Below are 25,078 nucleotides of genomic sequence, written 5' to 3' on the forward strand. Positions count from 1 at the left end.
TTACTTCATTCAATTCAACAAAACTTAAACCAGTTCATTTTTAGTGATTTTGTTTTTTAGCTAGTGATACCATTTTTTTTAGATATTTTCATATAACAAACACAGGTGAGGTCAGTTGTTTTTCTTATGAGGATCCAAATTATGCACCTGTAGTGTTATCTCAAATGCAAATTCCTTTCCAATGTAATTTCATTTGGAATAGTTTGATGATGCTCCTAGAGAGAGCAACATATTATGTTTTTCATATTTCTGAGATTTTAAAATATATAGGATCTCCTGGTGTGAGATACACAGGAAATTACTATATACATAGAGAAATATTTTTCTATCTTCACATGTTAAGAAAATCATGGAGTGAAGAGAATGATAAAGAGTTATGAAATCCTAAAATGTACTAATTTTTTACTTTTGTGAACTAACTGAAGAAAAACAAATTTAATATTGTGGAAGATAATTTCTTAATATAAGTGTACAATGGATGGGTCTTTTAAACAGGGAATGGTTATGCTACTAATGTACATCTTGCTTATTTCCAAGTGTACAAACGAAGGCATGAGCATGTTTCAAGTGAGCATGATCAAAAGGAAACAAAAACACATTGAAAGTCCATAGTAATTAAATGCACAGTACATAGTAAGAATGAAATGGACACACATTTTAGATAGTATTCATAGTACTATTAGAATATTGGAACATATCAACAATCTTTTGTCTACTGAGATATATGTATGTATGTATACACACACACACACACACACACACACACACACATATATATATATATATATATATATATATATATATATATATATCTCACTATTTCCCCACTGTTATATACTTGAAATTAAATGAGTTAGATATTAACCATTAAAAAAAAACTACTGTAATTTGAATTTACTGCAGGGGACAACTAAGAGAGGCTGTTTTCAGAAGTCATAGTTTCAAAATTACTGTTCTATAAAAGATTTTATGCAACACTTTACTCAAATTCTAATTATAAGTCACTTTGTAGAGCATGGCTACTATGAAAAATAGTGACATCTCTAGGGAAAAATTTCCTACTAGGTGCTTTTTCAATTATCACAATGAAATGATTTAAGACATTTCAAGTAGAAAATGTATTTTAGGTACACCATGTGTTTTGCATTGTGATGATAATAGAATCATTTGCAACCTGTAAAGCTCAAATTGTTCATTTGAAAACAGTACAAATATAAACACATGAAGCAGTAAATGATAATTGAAAATAAATGTACTTTCCTTTGTCAGTTATAGGAATTTACAGAAGGAGATTTCTGAGCATTTGGACCTGTAAATGGTTTCTAAAGGATTGAAGACTTGAGACAGAGTTCTCTAGGTAGCTGAAACAGCCTTAGATAAAGAAACTATATACCAAACCAGCTGCAGCTTGAAAAAAATAGTCAGCATCCTCAAATTTATTCATCTATAATATAACCACATGATTAATACTGTAACACTTACCATGGAATTTCCTCATTTGAGACTATTGGTTTGTTCTGCTTCAACAATTACAAATACCACACATCCTCACACTATATACTGAAAAGGATAACAACACCAATTACACTATAAGATGATCTGATCACAGTCTAGTAAATACAATTGCATTGAATTTTGTTGGATATTATAAATATCACATAAAAATTAAAATATTTCCTGCTGTTACATCATTACTACATCTCATTTGTAATAATTTACAATTACTTCTCTATAAAAAGATATTAAAATACTAGCCTTTTATTGATTCAATGGCTTTCCTCAGTTGTATATGTAGATTCCTGGTAAATGTGCCCTTGCATTTTTCAGCCATTATCCTGGTAAACAAAGAGTATGGTTGGACCATTCTGGCTCACTTCATCCTAACTTATAATACATGACTGATTTTCAAGTTGTCTTAGAGATAATAGTTTTGACTAATTTATTGCTTGGTGGGAAGGTGCATGAAATCACCATTTTTATTGCTTACTACAACTTACTTATCAGGAGTATTATAAACCTGGCTAAGTGTGACATACAGAACAATATGAAAATTCACTATGTCTGACGTAATGGAAGAGCTGTGCCTCTGTGTCCTATTGGAAATCATCTAAGAACAATGAATTCTCAGGATGCAAACCAAGACCATCATTTCCTAAGGGACTGACAGATTTAGGTACAGAAGAACTTTTTATGGAAATACAAATATATGCACAAACTTTTACTTTTTAAAGCTATGACTCTAGAAATTTAGTTCCAGAATTGTGCTTGATTTATAACACATGTCTATCTTTTGAGATTATAGTTACACAGTTCTGGATTTAAAATCAGAGAAAATAAAGAATATTTCAAGTGGCTATAAAATTGATAATTTTAGATGTGAAAAGATAAACTGTCATAGACCAATTAACTCTAATCTGCATGTGTTATTCTACAAATACCCCATTTCATCTGACTTATTTCTTTAACAATCCATCACATAAGTGCTTCGAGGGATTTCAATATTGCCTACAACTGCATAATATATTTTGTAAGGAAATACCATTCCTCTCTTAGAGGTCAGTTTCTAGGAGAAAATTTCTTCAATTTCAACAATTAGAACAGTACACTAATGTCTAAAATAGTGCATGTGCACATTATAAAGTATAATTTAAAAACTTAAGTCCATGCTCATATGTGCAGCATTAATTAGACGCAGGGGATTATAAAAATAAGAAAATGAAAGAAACATGAGCTTGGGAGATACTTGGTTAGAGCGATATTCAGGAGGAACTGGACAGTGAATATGCTCAAAATGCATTTTATTCATATATGAAATTCTCAAAGAATAGAAGGTATATTTCAAAATCCCGTAATGTTTAACAACAGGCTTTAGCATTTGGATGAAGTCCTCAAATAGGAATTTTTGAATAAGAAGTAAACCATAAGTGAATCTAAACTAAATTTCTCTGTGAGATTTAAGCAATTCCCAACAGCAATGTATCAGGACCCTTGTTTCTTACATCCTCAACCACAGAGTGGGGTTTTGGTTTTATATTTCTACTCAAGGTGCACTTATAGGGGCTTGAGGGAGGGCTCAAGAGTTAGGAATAGTTAAGGCCAGGTACAAGCTGGTTCTTCCCTTGCAGAGGACTTGAACTCTGCTCCCAGCACCCACGTTGCAGAGCTCACAACCACCTGTAACTACAGCTCTTCAGGTCTGACACCTTCTTACAGCCTCCATAGACACTGCACTTACATGCACAACCCCTCACAGAGACGTACACATATATGTACTCAAAGTGCATTTTATAGATTGTACATATTTTTCAGAAAAATCGTGCGACTCCTTCACTCTACTTTCATAAAAACATTTTTTTTCTACATATGACAAAAAGCACGTGACATTTGTCTTTGGGAATCAGACCTATTGTTTTATATGTTGAGCTCCAGTTCTATCTCTTCCTGCAACTAACATGATTTTGGTCTTTTGTGGGGCTGAAAATTACTAATTATGTTTATCTACTTTAGTTTCTTAATATATCTCCACATTGACAGTCACTTAGGCTGACTCCATGATATAGATATTGTGAAAAGTGTTGCAATAGATATGGCTATTCACTCATATCTTATATGGTGACTGACACCTATGAGTGTATACTTTGGAGTGGTTTATCTGTTAAACATTGTGATTGTATTTACAGTTATTTTGTGACGTCTTTATACCATATAGTGAGTGTAGTAATCTGCATTCATACTGGAAATATATCAGGATTCCTTTTGCCTACATGCTCACCAGCATTCATTATTTTAGAAAGAAGATCCTATTTCATGTTGCTATAATAATTTTATGATAGACTGAGGAGGAAAGGAAAAGAAGGACAAAATCTTCACATTGAACAACTGAAACACCAAGATGAAAAAGTAGGAAAAAATTACAAAATACTGGCATAGGTAAGGACTTTTTGAATATGTTACTTAGGAAATAAGGCATACAGATGGAATCCTATGAAATGTAAAAGCACGTGTATAGCAATAAAAAATGCTATGTAAATGAAGGGGAAGTCCACAAAATTAGATGATCTTTGTCAAGTACATATTTAACAGAGCACTCATGTAGAATATAAAATAACCTCTCAAAACTCAAACATCAAGAAAAACAACTATTCAATAAAAATGGGCCCTGGAACTAAAAGAAGGCCCTGAAAGTAAGAATATATATCTATTAACATTCTAAAAGGTGTTAAATATTCTTAGCCAACAAAGACATGAAAATCAAATTACTTTGAGCATTCTATGTAGCATATGAGTGTCAGAGTCGCTATTATCAAAGAAACAAATGGAAAGGGTGTGGTGAAATCTGGGGAGATTGTAACAGCTATAACCATAATTTAAGTCATATTAAATACTAAAAACTCCTCAGTGTTTTAGTTCCTTAAACAGCTAAAACAGAACTATGGTGTGACTCATCTACCCCACTCCTTGAGCTACCATAGGCTACCATAGAAACTCTTGCACATCAATATTCATAGTTTCTCTACTTTTTTTTTTTTTGGTTTTTTGGTTTTTTTCGAGACAGGGTTTCTCTGTGTAGCTTTGCGCCTTTTCCTGGAACTCACTTGGTAGTCCAGGCTGGCCTCAAACTCACAGAGATCTGACTGCCTCTGCCTCCCGAGTGCTGGGATTAAAGGCGTGTACCACCACCGCTCGACCAGTTTCTCTACTTATAATAGCTAGGAATTAGAGTCATCCTATTTGCTCATCAACTGATGGATGGAAAATGGAATTGTGAAATATACACACAATAGAATTTTGTTTAGGAGGAAAAAGAAATAAAAGACCAAAATTATGAAATTTGTGTGGAAATGGTTGAAATGAAGAGGTAACTCTAAATAAAGAGTTTACCTAAAAGAGGTAACCCAGAAAGTCAAATGTCACTTCTTTTCTCTCATTTGTGGATTCTACCTTCAAAATTTTAGATTTCTCTGCTCAAGTTGAAGTTAATGTTTGTACATGTGAGAGAATTAGAAAAGAACCACAGGAGGAGGAGAAAGAGGGCAGGATATGGAGGGTATGAGAACAAGTGTGATATGAAAATATGGGGATACTGAGAGTGGAAAGTTTTAAGAGAGGGTGGGAGGTAAGAAGTATTGAGGAGAGAAAACAGTAGGAGGTGTTGATCAAAACTAAAGACAGTTGAAAAAGCCACATGGAAACCAAATTACTGTGTAAGCTAATTTAGTAGCATATCTAACTTTTGTCAATGAATTTGAATTAGGGTATAGTGCCAGCATGAATAATACTGGTCCCAGAACCATATGTTACAAAAGGAAAACATCAGTGCCAAAAGTATGATACCCCTCTAGAATTTGGTGAAAGAGCCTCTTAGGGCCTCCCAAACCAAACAGGCTATTGGCATTTCTTATGGTTTCACACCGTAGATAAGTGATGACTATATTGTTGAAGATATCTCATTGTTTAGCTGTAATACACACAGAAATAAAGATGGAACTAAGGTAGAAGTTTAAGCCCTGAGGGCTAGATTTCATATTGGAGGAAATTGCCATGCAGGTTGTTGAGAGAGAAAAGGCTGTGATTTACCCAGCTGTGGACTCAGAAGACCAAATAGTTCAATGGTCTGGCAAATTGTTGCATCCCTGGTGCAAAAGTGGCATGATTATTATGGCAGTCACTGATCACTTTTTGATTTAACTTAATGCTGCTTCAAAGAAGGATGTCCATGCTTATTGTTAACCCCATCAAAAGCTCATGACTAGTGAGTCTCTAGGTCTTGGGGAATAAGCTATTTTGGGGACATGTTATGGCTATCATTATTTCTTCAATGTATTTGTTTATGGCCATAGATTAGCACTTGTCAACATTAGTACTGGTAAGAGTAGATTAGTGTTGATTAGAGTAGATGTATGTTACTGTGAAGACTTGTAATTGGTCAACAGGTTAAAAACAAGTGACTATTGATATGTATTCTAATACATAATTGTATGTATGTATGTATATATGTCTGTATGTATATATGTCTTCCCCTCTTGGGCTCAGGGAACAGCACAATGCCTAAGAGTTGAGTAAAAGAATTTAAGAGTTAGAGGAAGAGGAGGCATGCTATGAACCCCCATCTTCTGTGTTCATAGTTGTTGCACTTACCATCTAACAACACCTATAATCACTTGCACATGGCTAAGTACCTCAACATTCCAGCCTGAGTCGTCTCTCCTCTCCCATGAGAACAGTGAATGGCTGCTGATGGATGGATAGCAAAATATTTTCTTCAGTGTCATAGCCAGTGGTATGCTTCTCATGCTCTGGTAAATGACTCCACACTCAAGTTTAAGAGATTCCACTAGAAGGACTGGGAGAATAAGAGAAGTAATAGAGGTGAAAATGACCAATGTATATTATATAATTGTGTGAAACTGTCCAATAAACTAATTTTTGAAAAGATGATAAGGAACTGATTTATGAAGGAGAAAGAAAAGACATTATAAAGAGATCATGATTCTATCTGAAGCTGATATTATACAGGAGTAGAGAAATGAATCTAGATTTTATCATTTAAATTATATGCACCACTATCACTTGTTAAGGAGTCTGTCTCTTCTCTACCATCTGTTTTTGACATTTGTCAAGAGTCATGGCTGTAGATGAATGTATGTATATTCTATTAGTCATCTGCTTATTTTCATTCCAATACCAATCACTATGTTTTGTCACTATGGGTTTGAAGCATAAATTTAAATTGTCTATTGAGAAATCTCAGCACTATTCTATTTTTGTCAAGATTTATTTGGGTTTGTTGATTCTATGGTGATTTTGTATGAATTTTGGTATTGTTCTCTGCTCTTATGAAGAACTCATGGGTGTTGTGACTGTGACTGTACTGAATCTGTGGTTTGCTTCAGATAATACAGCCACTGGCACAATATAACTTGTTCAAGATAATGAACCTGGGATATTTTGCATGTTTTAGTATCTTTTATTACCTATCTCTAGTGCATATTTTTATTATACATGTTTCATCTTCATGGTTAATATTTTTTTGTTATTGCTTGTTTGTTTGTTTGTTTGTTTTTTGAGACAGGGTTTCTCTGTGTAGTTTTGGTGCCTGTCCTGGAACTCACTCTGTAGACCAGGCTGGCCTTGAACTCACAGAGATCTACCTGGCTCTGCCTCCCGAGTGCTGGGATTAAAGGTATGTGTCACCACTGCCCGGCTTAGTATTTTTGTAAGTATTGAAAAGCTGCATATTTTTATAGATAAATTTCTTGTGCAGTTTTTACTAGATTTGTTCATCAAATCTAAAAATATCCTGATGGAGTAATAAAGATTGTCTAGGTATATAATATAGTTATATGTAACTAGGAGTAATTTTAATGTTTTTTCTATTTGTACCCTTTAGTTCCTTTCTCTTGACTTAGCACTCTAAGAATTCAATCATATATTGAACATGATGAGGATGGTGAATAAAAGTGCCTTGTTCCTGATTTTAGGGGAATATTTTCATTATTAGTCTATTTAGTATAATATTGGCTGTGGGTCTGTCATATATATTTTTGTAGACTTCTAGAATTTTTAGATATTTTATCATAAAGATGTAAAATTTTGTCAAAGGTTTTTGTTGATCTATTGAGACAACCATGTGATTCTTATTCTTGATTTAACTACTGTGATATTTTGTGTATGTAAAACTCTTTTTCTTCTGTAGAATGTAACAAATACAACATAGCATTGACCTCTTAAATATCTTATTAAATGCAATTTTTCTAGAATTTTGTTAAGGATTTTGCATTTATCTTCATCAGAAGAATTGATCTATGGCTCATTGTGCCCATATTGAATTTTGGTATTGGAGTATTTGTGGCTCTGTAGATCAGTTCAGATCCTTAAAAACAGGAATTAGTGGGGATGGAGGAACATGAGGCAAGAGGATAAGGATAACTACATGTTTGTGGGCTGCTTGATGTTAAGTGGGGAATTCAAGGCCAGCCTGGATTACATAGCAAGACGCTTTTTCAAAAGCCTATTGAAAATGTTGATTTGAACATGTAAAAAGTATCCTTTGTTTTGATTTTTCCTGATTACCTGCCTAGGTCATGTAATGCTAATAACTCCTGTCTTTATTTCTCCTTCACATATCTTTTTGGCCACCAGTTAAGGACTTACTTTCCTCTCTACATTTTGGAGTTATATGAATAAAATTGCTGATGCAGATTTTTGGTGCTTTTAGATGGGCCTACTGGAGGAATACCCTTAATGGTACACCTACAGCCCCAAAGAGATGGAAGAAGGTAGACTGGTCACTACCCAAGTTCATGTTACTTCTTGATAGTGGGTGGTGATGATGATGAGAACAGGAGCTGAACACTGGCTCCAGAGTTTAGAATAAAGATTCACAAGAAAAGTAACCAGTTCCTTTCAAGTATAATGACATAAACATACTTGGGTCTCTTGTCCTTTCCAGAACTAGTGATGCCAGAAGTGTTTTGGGGTGTTGATGCCTGATCTGGTTTCTAAATAAGTTTTGGGTTATGTTTCATATGGAGCGTGATGTTGGAGTAGCAAAAAAGGGTTCATGAATAGAAATTTCCTAGGCAAAAAAATAGAATTTCTGGCCTTTTTTCAGTTGGGAAAGTCAATCACGTAGCAATGAACTACTTCTCAGGAAGAAAGGACCACCTCTAAAATGTTGGATTCAACTTAAGTCATACTAAAGTGATAGGAAGAATAATTATTTATTTTTTCCTGCTTAACATCATGAAATTTTTTCCTTGAAATTGTGGTACTTAACAAAAGACAGTGACCCAAGAGTTAAAAACCCACCAAAACATATACATGTATACAAACTGTATTTGTTCCTTTCACCATTGGTGGATAAAATACTATGACACAAGCAAACTAAGGGAGAAAGAGATTGTCTGGTTCACAATTGTAAGTTATATCTCCTCATTGTAGGGAAAGATACGTCAACAAGAAACTGAAACAACTAGTCACACTACATCTGCAGTCAAGAATTGCTATGAATTGGTGCATGCTTACTAGTGCTCAGCTTACCCTACTCATTTATATAGTCCATGATCCAGTGCTCAGGGAATGTTCCCACCCACAAATAAGATGGGTTTTTCCAGCATCAATTAACCTTATCTCCAAAGTCCCTCACAAGTGTACCTGTAGGCTTTTCTCCTAGGTGTTGAGGTGACAATTATTATTAACCATAGAACAATCACGAGATACTTAAGGACATAAAAAGCCTACTTCTCTCCTACTTCCCCATCTTAATTCTCTGCTCTATGAAGTGCAGTGACTTAGGAGGGTTTATAAAGACTACTTAAGGTAACCAACATAAAAGCACATTCTACTCAGAGGTGCAAGCTTTCATTCTTCTATCTTGCCTTACACTATATATTCTGCTCTTATTCCTGTCCATTTTATACCAGAATAAATGTGGGATTACTTGGGACATTGAAGATACAGTTTGGCCAAGTAGAAAGAAAACATCCAAATTGTGGTGAATGCCTGTCAGTAGACACAGAAGTATAGATTTCGAGATATTAATACCCACAGTATTCTACTGACTCAATCTCTTCTTTTGTTCAGGAGAATCAGCTAGTGACATTTAGCACATCCTCATTTTTGTTAGATCAAAATTTTTGTTGTACATGTTTTCTCCATGTGATAGTATAGATCGGTGCCTAGCCCAATCATCTTCAGAAAGGCTTCCTCCATCAGCTGATGTGAGCAGGTGCAGAGACCCACAACCATGAGACAGAGCTTACAGAACACCAGGAAGAGAGGGAGGATGGATTGTGGTAGCCTGGACTGTCAATGACACCAGGAGAACACAGCCCACAGAATCAAGTGGGCAGGATACATAGGCAATCACAGAGCCTGTATGGGTTTGTGTTAGGTCCTCTGCACGCATGCTGTGGTTGTTTAGCTTGGGTTTTTTGTTTGATTTTTAATAGTGGGAGTGGCAGGTGTCTTTGACTCTTTTGCCTGATCTCAAGACCCCTTTCCTCCTACTTGTTTTCATTGTCCAGCCTTTATTTGAGTGTTATGCCTCATCTTACTGCATCTTGTTATGCCATGTTAAGTTGATATGATGGTGCCTGAAGAACAACACTCAAGGGCTGACTTCCAGACCCAGGATTGATTCCCAGCACCTACAGGATGGCTCACAGTCATGGGTAACTGGCCTCTTCTGACCTCCACGGGCACCAGACATACATGCACTGCATACAGATACATACAGGCAAACCCACTCATACACAGAAAATAAACAAATCTGGGGCTGGAGAGATGGCTCACCAGTTAAGAGCACTAGCTGCTCTTCCAGAGGTCCTGAGTTCAATTCCCAGCAACCACATGGTGGCTCACAACCATCTGTAATGTGATCTGGTGCCCTCTTCTGGCCTGCAGACATACATGCAGACAGAACACTGTATATATAATAAAGAAATAAATCTTTAAAAAAAATAAACAAATCTACACAACGAACAATCTTTCCCCTCTGGTTCAGCCGCACTGTCCATATGCAGGAGCCTTTCTTGGGTTACCACAAACACAAGCAAACCACAGGATGTGTCTTGCTTTTATCTTCCTTAGGAGGCAAAGCTAACTAACAGGAAGCCTTGAATTCTTAACCTGCTCACATTTTTGACCCGGAATATGGCTTCTCAGAGGTTTATGGATAGAATTCAGAGGAATTAGAGAATCTCACTGATGATCTATCACAGCAGTCTTAGACTCTTAGACTACTGTGGTTTTGAAATGGAAATGTTGCCTATATGGTTCATAGATAATTACGGTCAGATTATCGTTGTTGTAGATGTCTCAGGATCACATTTTTTTTAGAACTAAGGTGAGGGGTCAGCAGCTAAAATACTTGCTGCACCCAGCATAGAGATCTGAGAACCCACATAAAGCTGGTCATGGTTACACATACCTGTAATCCCAATGTTCCTGCCATGGGATGATCAGTGGAATTCGGGCACTCCCGGCAAGCTCCCCGAGCCAGCCAGCCTGGTACATACAGCAGAGGACGATGAAGTAGGTAAGGACAGACACCCACAGCCACCCTCTGCAGGCTCTGCACACACACGAGAGCACACATGTATGTAGGCAAACACTCATACACAGAAGATCACAGTAGTAAAATAAAAACCATAACAAGGAGAGCACAGACAGTGGTCCTCTTGATTGGTATTACTGTTCTAGCGGAATCACATTTTTAAAATAAATGTATCTTTTTTGATAGGGTCTCACTGTGTAGTTCTGGCTAGCCTGGATCTCCCCATGAAGACCAGATTGGACTGGAACTCACAGTGATCCACCTGCCTCTGCCTCCTGAGTGCTGGGATTAAAGGCATGTGTAATTTATTTAACCATTTTCCTATGGTCACTTTATACTATACCAGTGGTCGTATACACATGGGTGGTAGTTTGAAAGAAAATGGCCCCCAAAGGGATTGGCCCTATTAGGAGGTGTGGCCTTGTTGGAGGAAGTGCGTCACTTTGGGGGCGGGCTTTGAGATCTCTTTTGCCCAAGCTTCCCTCAGTGTGACAGTCAGTCGACTTCCTGTTGCCTGTAAGATGTAGCACTCTCAGCACCAGCACCACGTCTGCCCACATGCTGCCATGCTCTCCTTCATGATCATAATGGACTGAACCTCTGAAAGTGTAAGCTAGCTCCCTCAACACACACACACAAAGTTACCCTCCACAGAGTGCGCTAACATGCTGATATGAATAGCAAGTGTTTGAAAGGGCAAAAGCCCAGCGGTTGCTCATTACTTCGAATTTCTTTTTTCATATAGTTTATTAATATTTGTGTGTGTGCATGCATATGCACACATTTGCACGCACCTGCTTCTGTGCCCCGGAGGGAAAATGGAGGTAGCTACGAGGACAACCTTCACGAGTCTGGTCTCTCCTTCCACTGTGTGGGCTGTGGGTACCAAACCCAGGTCATTAGGTTTGTTTGGCAAGTGTGTTTGCCCTCTCAACCATCTCGTCTGCCCACTCGTTCCTTTGCATGTTTTCAGTTTAAGGTGAATTCTTAATTTCATACTCATTTTACTGGAATTTTCACAAGCACAATCTATTTATTTGTTTATTTATTTAAGGTGGTCTTATGTGATGTCATTGCTACAGAGCCTTCAACATGGTGCCCAGTAAAGGTTTGCTTCTGAGGACTAAGACAGAGCTGGGGGTGTCTGGGATGGTGCAGACTAGCAGGAACAGGCCCCCTCCCCTCGGAGAGGTCTGTAAGGCCTCTAAGATTCCCTACCCTGGAGAAGAGAAGACAAATGCATATTGATGTATTGGGGTCTATACTACGCCATGAGAAAGGAGATCCCTTACAAATCAGAAAGCTTTAAAGCAGGAAAACTCTGAGTTAGACTTCCCTAGGTTCCAAATGGGCCTCAGGGACAAAGCCCAGGGGAAATAAAGTTCCAGGTTTCCTAAGGGTCCTCTCCCAGCCTGGGAGAGGTGACTTCCCCATAGTCCCTGCCAGGATGGAAAACCCCCGAGTATTCCCAGCCATTCCATCCTTTCTGAGACCAAAAGTTGGGCATTTCTCATACAAAACAGGCGGACAGGGAATGGCTGTGACTTCCTCCACTGATCCCAGCTCTCAGAAGGGTGGGCCCCCTTTGCTAACAGCGCTGGAATAGGTAAGTGAGCAGAAGAGTTGGAGAGGTGAGCTCTGAGGTGTGTGTGTGTGTGTGTGTGTGTGTGTGTGTGTGTGTGGTGTCATGGGTGCAGTGTGAACAGGGTGTGTGGCCTGTGTGGTGTGAGCTGAGAGCAACTCTTTGGGCTATTCTCCCTCTACTAGCTGCTGGTCAGTGTGTGCTGGAGATCAGCACGGGATGTGGTATGGAACGGGATGGGACGGACTAGGCCTGCCTGTCCCCTTTTCCCAACATCAACAACTCCATATAGAAAGAGCCCAGTGCTTTTTTTTTTTTTTTTTTTTTTTTTTTAATGGAGACAGAGTCTCTCTATGATGTAGCTCTGGCTGTCCTAGAACTTGATATGTAGACCATCTGCCCTTGAACTCACAGAGATCCACCTGCCCCTGCCAGTGCTGGGATCGAAGGTGTGCGCCACCACACCCAGCTTCTGCTTTGTTTTTTAAAAAGATTTATTCATTTTATTTTATGTGTGTCAATGCTACTCTTCACATATACGTATACCAGAGGAGTGCAGGTGCCCTTGGAGGCCAGAAGAGGGCGTTAGCTCACCTGAAACTGGAGGAATGGGCAGTTGTGAGCGGCTGGGAACCGAACTGGGTTCTCCGCAAGGGCAGCCAGTGCTTTGAATCACGGAGCCATCCCTCCATCCCTCCCTCCTGCCTGTGTTCCTGTTTTAAGTGACCTTGGTGACTCTGTTGAACAGTGATGTATGGCATCTGTGCTGGAGCATCCCCCTCTGTGAGTTCCTAGTGACTGTCACCAGCCTGGACACCCCTCTGGAAGCACTCCACACATCCCCCGAGGTCCCAGGCCTTCCAGCAGAGAGCACCCTTTCTCCTGCTTGGTTCCCATAAACTGAGTTAGCATTTGCTCTCCTGGTGGCGTTTTCCATGGCTCGGGAGTGCTGAAGCTCAGCTGACCCAGGTACTGGATGGCAACCAGGGCAGCTCCCTCTCTGTGTTCTCAGGTGGCCAGTGGCTGGCCAGCCCCAGGTCACTGGAAGCTGTTGTTATCTGGGCCTCTCTGTAGGGCTGCTCACACAAGCGGGGGCCTCCCTCAGAGTGAGCAGGGACAAGGCTGATAGAGACCAAGTCAGGGCTGTTTTCTCACCAACTCTTAGGTCAGGATTCCTGGGGACCCCTGAGGAGGGTGCCTCACATGTGTGCTGCCATCCTCCCTCCTCCTCCTCCTCCTCCTCCTCCTCCTCCTCCTCCTCCTCCTCCTCTTCCTCCTCCTTCTTCTTTTTAGTTTTTGAGACAGCGTTTCTCTGTGTAACAGCCCTGGATGTCTTGGAACTCCTCTATATCCCAGGCTGGCCTCAAACTCACAGAGCTCTGCCTGCCTCTGCCTCACAAGTGCTGGTATTAAAGGGGTGTTTCATTACCGCCTGGTATGACTTGTTCTTATATACAGGAGCATGCTAGGCTTTTTCATGTGGCCATTTAGACACATCTCAGACAGTCCTGTGACTGTATGTACCTATGTATGCATATCACACATTCTGAGTACTGCGTTCCACACCCTAGAATTACTTGGCTGCATCTCTGCGGATTCATGAGCACTTGCCCTGGTGTCTATGAGGCCTGTGGGGCAAAAGCTGGAGTGGCCATCCAGCTTCCTCCCTCCCTCTCACCTCTATTCTGTTGCTCACTCCATTCAGTGTCCCCTCCCACTCCTGCACCCTCATGGCTTCTTTTTGTCCTGTGGCCCTAGAGAAGGAATCTAGGGTCTCATCCATGATGAGCAGTTATCTACCCGCAGTCTGGCTCATCTCACAACAGCCTCTTGCGCAGCCAGGCCCAGCCTTCTCCTCTCCTCTCCCAGCCCCCACCCTGCCTCTCTCTTATACCTCCAGTTCTTCCCCAGGCTAAACGCTTCCTTATTGTTGTGGGTTTTTTTTTTTTGTTTGTTTGTTTGTTTGTTCTGTTTTGTTTTGTTTTGTTTTTTCGAGACAGGGTTTCTCTGTGTAGCTTTGCACCTTTCCTGGAACACACTTGGTAGCCCAGTATGGCCTCGAAATCACAGAGATCCGCCTGGCTCTGCCTCCCAAGTGCTGGGATTAAAGGCGTGAACCACCAGCACTGCCTGGCTTCTTATTGTTGTTTTTAATGAGGCAATTCCACATAATTTATCTGGTAATCAAGAGGTTTATTTCTGGGATAACTTACAGCCAATAGAGATGGGTTACAGGATCCAGGAGAGATGGGGTACCATCCAGCAGAGAACTCTGGCTTGGTCTAAGCTACCCACTACACTTCCTAACCCCCTCTCATCTGTCCATCACCTTCAGGCAATCTGTATAAATATTCCAGGTCAGGCTGGGCATCCCTCTTCCCGGCCCCACTGTGACCTGAGCAGGGTTCCATCCAGACTTTTGAGGCTACCTAAGGACTATCTGGTCTATCAGGGTGTGGCAGCTCTTGGCTAACAGGTATCAGCTGAATCTAAGCCCTGCACAGTGACAGGCCTTAGCCTCTGTGCTCTCACAGCTAGTGCATGGATAATGGATTAACCACACCTTGAACATGAACACCAGTAACAGAGCTGCCTTTTACGGCTGGAGACAAACACAGGGAACAGTCGGTTCTGAGTATTTGTGTGGTGTAATTGCATCTTTGGAGTGTCGCTCTCTGTCCTCCATTTTCTTCCTCCCACAAAACCCAGGGCATGGTGGAATTTTCCTTCCTCTTCCTGTCTTCTGGCGGCCACTTCTGCTCAGCCCTAAGACTTGAAGAGGCTGTCTGTCTCCACACTGAGTCACAGTGCTGGCTGCTGATTTCTCCCTAGACCCAAATGACTTGACCTTCATCTCCACTCTGAACCCCCTGACAAACTACGCTCACTGTTGCTGCCAGGGATCAGAAAAGCCGTCTGTCTCCTTGTCATCTGTCTGTACCCACTGGGGAGACCCGTTGTGGTGACATTCCTTCTGCCAAAATTCTAAGAATCAGCACATATCGAGGGACAGTGGGCCAGATGTGGAGGGAGTTCTGTCAGAAGAGATTTGGCATTGACCCTCTGTGGTGATTAACAGTAGGTTGTCCATTTGACAGGGCTTAGAATCACCAGAGATATGACTCTGGGTATATCTGTGAGGGATTATCTATTTAATTGAAGTGGGGAAACCCACCCACCTCAAATATGGGCAGTGCCATCCCACTGACTGAAGTAGATTGCATAAAAAGCAGAAAACTGCTAACTACCAACATTCATCCCCTCTGCACCTTCCAGCTGCCATGCCTCCCCCACCTTGATGGACCGCATCCTCTTGAACCCTTTGCCAGTTGAACAAACACTTCGTCCCCCAAGTTGCTTTTTGAAGGTATTTGGTCACAGCAATCAGAAAAGTCACCAGCACACCCTCCCAGCCACTCTGAGCTGTGGAATTGGCTTCAAAGAGGCTTACCCTAGGGGACTTCGGAGGTGGTTCAGTGAAGGACTGAGTGTGGAATTGCTTGGAATTTTGATCAGAATGGAAGAGCCCAGTTCCAGGATCATCCCTCACCAAGTCTAGTCTTGGGGTAAGACTTTAGGCTCCACCCCTTCAGGGACTACATCCCTGCAGGCTGCATTCCATGTTGCTGTTAGCCTCCAGTGTCCATTTCCACAGCGGAGCACACACTCATGACAAGAGGGGCCATTGTGGCACTGCCTTGGCCATGGCTGTCCCCTGAGCACTAAGTATCTGTTGAATAGGCCGATTGTTCTTAGGTGCTGACCTCCCACCCGAGCGAGCTCCCACCACATTTAACACTTCCTCTTCTGTGCCAGCACCATTCCAGCACATAACAAATCCATCCTAGTCAGTACCCGACTGGCCACCGTGACGGAAGTGCCACCCCACCCTCTTTCCACCCCAGTGACGACGACGACGACATCTGGAACCAACTGAAACCCAGACTAGCTGGACATGTCTGCACATAGTAGAACGGCCAGCTGCAAGCACAGATCAGAGAGAGTGAGGGCATGGCTGGCCTCTGCTTGCTCCCTACCTCCTTCATTCCATCCTGCATCTCTGTGACTTCAAGGAAGACTGCCACATTCTAGCTTCAAAACCTCCAAGATGGCCCCCTCCACAGACAATGGCCACCTCCCCAGATGATGGCCACTTCCGCAGACAATGGTCCCCTCTCCAGACTATGGTCCCCTCCACAGATCATGGCCCAACAGACTCCATAATAATGAGTGTGGGGAGTTTCTCGATTCCACCATCTCTATAGTTGTTTGTGGCTGGGAGCCATCTGAAGCTGGCTCATGTGACAGGCTGACACCTCACATTTGAGGCTAGAACACTCAGGACACATGAGGAAATGTGACTAAGGCAGGGGCTGAGGAGCATGCCACAGGAGTCTTGTCAGGCTAGAGAAAGGACTGTACCAATTTTTTTTTTTTTTTTTTGGAAGCTGAAGATCAAACCCAGGGCCTTGTGCTTGCTAGGCAAGCGCTCTACCACTGAGCAAAATCCCCAACCCCCCACCCCCTTTTTGTTGTTGTTGTTGTTTTGTTTCAAGCCCAGCATAAGGAATAGACACTGGCAATGGAGAGAAAAGAATAGGGACAGAACCTGACCACAAAGCCCTGAAGAAGAACACATCGGTGGGTCTGTAGGTAGCTTTGTCCTGCCAGCCTGGACTGGACAGAGAAGTCCTTTCACATCTTAGAACTGATGAATGGGACTGCAGGGGCAACAAAGCTCAGGACGGGCATCCCGGAAGGCCATGCCTAGCACCTGAAGTGCCAGTAGTCCAGCTCGCCTTCAGCCCAACCCAACCTCATGCCCTGCCCAGCTCCCCAGGCCTGCTGTCTTGGGGTCATATCAGTTCCCTGGACTCAGTTGACCTTTCTTCCAGGGGAGGAGGGAAGCAGGAAGGGTACTGTGTCCTGAGTGAGTCACCTCATTCCAGAACCTGCTTCTTGGTCACAAGAGTGCCCAGGGCATGCCCTGCTCCCTCACTTCAAAGCAGCTGAGAAAAGAGCTGAGGTATGGCTGCCAGGGACTAAGAACACTCGTGAGCATGTGAGCACACCATTCTCTGAGCATGCCATTCATCCTCGGTACCCCCCGGCCTCCTGCAGGACCCATCTCCTGCCACCTGATTGCTGCCCCCCACTCACTCTGTGCCCCTTGTGCCCAGATGGCCAAATGCCAGCCTTCTCCAACCACTCTCAGACTGTACAGTGGAAATTACATCTGCCATGGCCGTACCATCAGCTTGCACTGTGGGCTAAGAACTGGGTTAAGAACCCTACAGAGAAGAGTGCTTTTCTACCTGAGGAGCAAGGGCTTTTATTGTGCCCATTTTAGTGGTGGTGGGGAAAAAGAGGTACAAAAGGCCACATGGTCTGCCCAAGGTCACACAGCAGTCTTGAGCCACTTTGTACCTCCCACTAAAATATTTGCTTTATTGATATAGATCTCTCTCCTTCCTATCCCCAGGTCCCATGCCTCACATGTTCTCTGTGCCAAGCAGCAGCCATCTTGGGGAGACCAGCTGTGCCTGTTTACAAACTCACCAATCCAGCTGTGCTTATTGGTTCTTTACATTCTCTTGTAGGGGGAATGGAGAGGGTCACAAGACCCTCTTTACCGCCTGTTGTATGCAAGGCTTTCCCCGATGCACTGGGACCTTGGGGAGGGCTAGACTATATAGGCTGGTACCTTAATGAAGGTCACTGTTGTGAGGAAACACCATGCACAGAGCAATTGGGGGAGGAGAGGGTTTATTTGGCTCACACTCACACATTGTAGTTCATCATTGAAGGAGTCAGGGCAGGAGCTTAAACAGAACAGGAACCTGGAGGCAGGAGCTGATGCAGAGGCCATGGAGGGGTGCTGCTTACTGGCTTGCTCCCCATGGCTTGCTCAGCCTGCTTTCTTATAGAACCCAGGACCACCAGCCCAGGGGTGGTTCTCCAGAGTGAACTTCAGAAATCCTGCTTCCATTTGTCCTGGAACCTTCGGGAGAGGGCTATATCTTGTTTATCTCCCCAAGGGAAGGGATTTTAGTAGCACATGTGTACGTTTAGTTAGTCCCACTTCACAGAGGGAGAAGCAGAGGTTTGGGAAGTTGAGTGACTTGTGGACTCACACTTGGGTCACACACGTCCTAGTTGGGGCTGGGCAGCTGAGATACAAAATGTCCTTAAACTCCAAACTCCTCCATCATTCGCCCCCCTAATCTCTTGGACGCTTGTTCCAGGCTTCACCTCTGGTGCCCAGAGCCTGGGAGTCCAGGAGCAGGGGTTTGGAGCCAGCCCAGACTCTGGAGCCAGAGGTACAGGTTTTGCTAGTCTGTTCTGACCGGTTAAAACCCGTCTTTCTTGAGACTGCTTGTCTGCCAGTCTGAAGCCTAAGTCTCCAGTCTCCTTAAGCCTTGGTGTCTTTTGCTTCTGGCACCGAGTTTATCTAAAGCTTCTATGAAAGAAGGTGGACATTGCCTACCGAGCCAAACCCTTTGTGTCCACCACCAGGCTTTGTTGTACAGTTAACCCTTCATGTCCACCACAGGGCTGTGTTGTATAGTTAACCCTTCATGTCCACCACAGGGCTGTGTTGTACAGTTAACCCTTCATGTCCACCACAGAGCTGTGTTGTACAGTTAACTCTTCATGTCCACCACAGGGCTGTGTTGTACAGTTAACCCTTCATGTCCACCACAGGGCTAAGCTGCACAGCTGTGCCCAGCCCACAGGGTGAAATGCCAGGTGACTTTTGTGCTTGAAAATGCTCCTAGCCTGGGTGGTGGGGTCTGGACTTTGGAATTATTCTTGGCGAGGGGGGAGGGAGGAAAGGGGGAGGACGGGGAGGGGGAGGGAAGAAGGAGGAGGAGAGGAGAGGAGCACTGAGTAGCAGTGGTGGTTGATTGGAATCTGACAGAGAACAGACACATACACGGGATTGAGAATGGATATTGAAGATGTAGCATGTTGATGCTCTTATGTTTTATTGCTTTCTTTATTTTGAAAATCAAAAGTCTTCAAAAAGAGAAGTGTGGAATATGTCACAAGGATATGTATTGCTGATGACTGTAAATAATATTCTGGTTTGCAAATACAGATTTTTAAGTATGTTATTGAGACAAAGAGAATAAAAAAGAAAAACTGAAAATATTGTAAATGACCTATAAAAAAAGAATATGTATGGAAAATTACTATCAGTCACTATTAAGAAAAACAGAGATAGAGAATAAGAAAGAATAAAATTAAGGATGGAAGAAGACTTTGTTTCCAAAAATATAAGATATTTTGGATATTTGGTAAAGTGACACAGAAGAAAGTGTTCCTAGAGATTTATAGACTAAAATAAGTTATTATTAAAACAGCTCTTAAATAATATTTTCTTCCCAGCCCACCACCCCCATTCCCACCTCCTCCAGGGCAAAGCCTCCCCCGAGGACTGAGATCAACCTGGTAGACTCAGTCCAGGTAGGTCCAGTCCCCTCCTCCCAGACCAGGCAAGGGACCCTGCATAAGCCCCAGGTTTTAAACAGCCAGCTCATGCAATGAGCACAGGACCCGGTCCCACTGCCTGGATGCCTCCCAAACAGATCAAGCCAATCAACTGTCTCACCCATTAAGAGTACCTGACCCAGTTGGGGGCTCCTCAGCCATTGGTTCATAGTTCATGTGTTTCCATTCTTTGGGGAAGGGGAGGGCGGCAGGGGGACAGAGAACAAGGGAATCTGTGACTGATATGTAGAACTGAATTGTATTGTAAAATAAAATAAAAGAAAAAATATTTTCTTTAAGCACATATTTGCTAGAAAATCATAGACATATGCTGTTTCCATAGGGGATTCATAGTGGAATATTTTCAAAGCCAAACAATTCATAGCATTAAATTAAAAGAATGAAGTGAACCCAGCAACACATATGGGAAAGAATGAAGAGAAATAATCTCACTAAAAATATAAAAATCTATAAGAAGAGTTAGAGTCAAGTACAGACACCTTCTGTAACTTCCACAATAGAAAAGCAAAACAGAGATATGTCAAAACAGTAGCTGATATGGCCTATAACTTTCAGTTATCTTACTAGCACACTTTATCAGGACAAAGTCACTGTTTTGAAGTAGCTGAGGTGCATTTTTTAATGACATCCCTCAGGGCTTCTTTGACTTGCTTATTTCTTAAGGTGTATATGAAAGGATTTAGTACTGGTGCAACTGAAATGGTGAGTATGGCAACCCCCTTGTTTAAAGCTATCCTTTCTTCTGCAGAAGGTTTGATATACATAAAAATGCAGCTGCCATAAGAGATGGAGACAACAATCATGTGGGAGGAACAGGTAGAGAAGGCCTTCTTCTTCTGTTGGGCAGAAGGGAACCTCAGAATTGTACTTATGATTTTCCCATAAGAGAACATTACTAGTGCCAAGGTCATCAGGAGAATAATGATGGCAAAAATGAAGTTGACCAGTTGCATAGACCTTGTATCACTGCAGGAAAGCTTCAAGATGGGAGAGTAGTCACAGATAAAGTGTTCAATAATAGCATCACAGAATTCCAAACCCAGACTTACAATGACTCCAGGGCAGATCGCCAACAAAGCAATTAAACAGCAAGTGCCAAATAGCCAAGTACAGACTCTGGTGTTCATGATGGTTGTGTAATGAAGGGGTTTACAAATGGCCACGTAGCGGTCATAGGACATGACAGCCAGCAAGAAAAACTGTGCTATCCCGAAGATAAGGCCAGCAAATAATTGTGTGAAGCAAGCCTCAATGGAAATAGTTTTATCCTTGGTCACTATGCTGACCAGGAATCTAGGGATGCAGGTAGATGTTAGCGAGATTTCTAAGAAGGAAAACTTCTGAAGGAAGAAATACATGGGTGTTTTGAGGTGGGAATCCAGCAGAGTCAGAAGGATAATGATAAGGTTTCCAGTGATGCTCAGCAGATAAGTTATAAATAGGAAAAAGAAGGTTACAATTTGCCACGTTGGGTCTTCTGTCAATCCAAGAAGAATGAATGTTGTCACCAATGTGTGGTTCCTCATGTCTAAATGTCTTCTAAATCGTCTCATCCTGGAGAAAAATAATACATGTGAGTTGATGTGTTCTCTTCTGTAAATATTTGAAGGTGATACTAAGAATCCAGCAAGTTAACGGAAATGCAGCTTTTACCCCTTTCAATATTTTCACATTTATTCATTGGTTAGAACTACAAGCATAACAACTGTATCTATTCCCATTTCCTAGATACTCATTTCTCATTCTTTTTGGCTATTTTTTCATACTTGCAAAAAATTCTATATTATTTTTTGTGATCAGTATTTACACATTTCCCATTTTCACCACTTTTTGAAAATTGATTCCCAATAGTTTAGTCTAGCTTGAATAATATACGTTTTATTCAAATAATCTTCTTTGTTTCCGCAAACAAAGCATTTCTATATATTATTATTACTGTGATTATTATTATTATTATTATTATTTTAATATATTTGATCATCTTTCCCCTCCCCCAGGTCCTTCCCATTTCTCTACCCATCCAACTTAATGCTCCCTGTCTCTCTATCTCTCAAAAAGAAAAACAAAAAACTGCACACAAAAATCAAAATCAAAACAAACAAGATAAAAACATAACAAATCAAATAAAATGAAACAAAAAGTTCTCAAGAAAATCATGAAGTTTGTTTTCTGTTGGCCAACTATTCTTGGGCATGAGGTCTGCTCTGGAGGGTGGTTGCTATATCCACTGAGACTCCATTATAGAAAACTGGTTTTTAGGGTTGGGGATTTAGCTCAGTGGTAGAGCACTTGCCTAGCAAGCACAAGGCCCTGTGTTCGTTGGTCCTCATCTCTGGGGGTGGGGGTGAAGGGGAGAAACCTGGTTATCCCTTTGTCAGTGGGTATCAATTGCAAATGGTTTCTTGGTTAGAAAGGCACCCCATGTTCACTTTTCATCTCAGAACTGGGCTTCCACCTTGCCTGAACCAACCAATGCAGGTCTTGTGCTTGCTCCCACAGTCTCTGTGAGTTCATATGTGCATCAGTCCTTATGTGTGGAAGGCACTGTTTTCTTGGAAACTTCCACCCCCTCTGGCTCTCACACTCTTGTAATCTCCTTTTAGGCATGAGCCTTGCAGGGGGAGGAGTTTGATGTTTTTGAGACAGGGTTTCACTACATATCCCAGGCTAGCCAGGAGCTTACTATGCCATTCAAGGTGGCCTTAAAAAAAAGCACAATATCTTTAATTGAAACTACATAAAAACAAGATTAATATTATTTTATCCCTTAGAAATAGACCAAGTAAAATAATAATTATCATAAAAAGCCTTAAAAGTCTAGTTATAAAAGTATTTAAGAAACATAGAAAGTGAGATAAATGTTTAGTTACTTTGGGGACTTGTCAGTGCAGTTGAACATCAGTATCATCCAGAATTTCTGAATTCCACATGGATGTGCTCTTCGATAAATTTGGCATATGTTAGATATGAGAAAGTTCATTACCTCAAGTTTTGGTTCAGGAGTTAAAGTTACCTGGTATAGTCCAAGGTGATCTTAAACTTACAGAGGTGCTTCTGCCTCCTGAGTGCTGGGATTTAAGGCATGTAACACTACATTTAGAATAAATATATATATTTTAAGGGTCTAAATTAATGACAATGAGATTTGAAATAAATTGTTTAAAGTGGTATTTGTTAATTTTAGAGTTCTTTGGTACTATTAAATAGAACTAGTTCAGCTGGAAAAACAACTTTATGAGTTCTACATTAAAACTTACTTCAATAAGAAAATAAACCTTTGACATGAAATTTAAAGCATTTCTTCTCAATTATTTTCCAGTTCAACTTGAGTAGCTTTGTTTGTGCAAGAAATAATTTACACATTCAGTACTGCCTCCAACATTAAGTATTATATTTTCTAATTTTTAAATGTAAAGCCATGTATACCAATAAAGTTTGAATAAAAGACACTGTGAGTTCTATGTGTAAAGCTTTTCTAATAAACAAGAATAACCAGCTTTCAGATACATACACAGGAAGCTTAGCCATGAGTTATAAGGATGCTGTCTGAATTTCTCTAATGCCGGGTTTAGATGATATAAACTGTATTCAAGACATAACTGTTCATAATACAGCCTCTTTGTATGCAGCATGACAAACACTGAAAATACTTACTTTCTTTGAGTTCAACAGAGGTTTTGTTTGCAGATACATAGTGGAATTTTATTTTTTTGTTTAAAAATTCAATATGAATAATTATTCTAAAATGAGTATTTTTTCCTAACCCATGTTTTCTTCTTGTTCAGAATAAAATCCAGCTCACTTAAAAAAATTATATTTCTCACTCTTTAATCAGAATTCAGGATGTTCCATCCTTCAATCCACTGTTCTGTTTTCCCTACAAATGAAATAACCAGGGTCTTCCCAAACAGTAGTGTGCTTCTGCTTTCTTATAACTGAAGAATTGTAGTCGCTGCCTTATTCCATCTTCAATAAACACGACTTTGTCTCCATACCACTGAAGGCGTTGTGTTCTTTAATAATAAATGATGTTTTCACTCAGACCTGGTACAAAACCTTGGGGATTTTTGTGGAAAGTTTGCTAATTGACTATTTTTATCATTAACTTTGAAAACAAAATAACTAAGTTAATAAAGAGTCCTAGTATCTATAGGGAATCTTGTAATGTTGATGTTGAAGGAGTCTAAGACCTACAGTAAAATTTCAACTTTCTTCAAAATACTTTAGGATTCCTAAGAATTCTGAGCATGGATGGGCTCCTTAATTATCTACTTAAAAATATATGAGAAGAGAATAATTATTATATCTACATATGACAATATTATCATAACTTGACAAGAAATATGTCTTTTGTGAAAGTCCAGCCTATTTTATTCTTACAGTCTCCAAATAAACTCAACACACTGATGTCTATATACTAACATTGGCTAGAAAACATGACCTAACTAAAATTTCAGAAAGTAACTTACAGAATGTAAGTAAGTAAATAAAATCTTTCAAGAAAATGATCTGAAAATTTATAGACCTATAATCAAAATTACAGGGAAGATGTTATTTCTGAAGTTATATGTAAGAACAAATTGCTGAAAATCAAAACAAAATATTTTTGTTAAGAAATCTATTATATAAATGAGTTTAAATTAGTGTAAGATTAAGTTTGCTACAGATGATGCCAGAGCTTTTCACAGATACTGACATCACCAACTGATTGAGAAACATATAGTATGGTAAGATATTTTCTTTGTGAAGAAGAAATGCATGTTGGGAAATTTCTAAAATTTAATTCTACCCTGACAAGAAAAAAAAATCACTTTTTAAAAGTATATGCTTTATTTTTGGGGTTTGAAGCAGTGTGGAAGAATGAAATAGTTGAAAGAGTTGATAAGATAACAAATCAATGATGATGTGGCATTAAATAATTT

At 40.6% G+C, this 25,078-nt stretch overlaps 1 protein-coding gene across 1 annotated transcript; it reads right to left on the reverse strand.

Moving 5' to 3' along the window:
- Positions 1-19,600: 19,600 nt before the first annotated feature.
- Positions 19,601-24,147, reverse strand: LOC102922759 (olfactory receptor 6C74-like). Its single transcript, XM_006996610.2, has 2 exons — positions 23,811-24,147; positions 19,601-21,710 (listed from the first exon to the last, which is right to left on the reverse strand). Exon 2 carries the CDS (start codon positions 21,707-21,709, stop codon positions 20,744-20,746), a length of 966 nt encoding a protein of 321 aa, XP_006996672.1. The 5' UTR covers position 21,710; positions 23,811-24,147; the 3' UTR covers positions 19,601-20,743.
- Positions 24,148-25,078: the final 931 nt, after the last annotated feature.

This window comes from Peromyscus maniculatus, chromosome 18, assembly GCF_049852395.1.
Source record: "Peromyscus maniculatus bairdii isolate BWxNUB_F1_BW_parent chromosome 18, HU_Pman_BW_mat_3.1, whole genome shotgun sequence".
NCBI classification, from domain to species: Eukaryota; Metazoa; Chordata; class Mammalia; order Rodentia; family Cricetidae; genus Peromyscus; species Peromyscus maniculatus.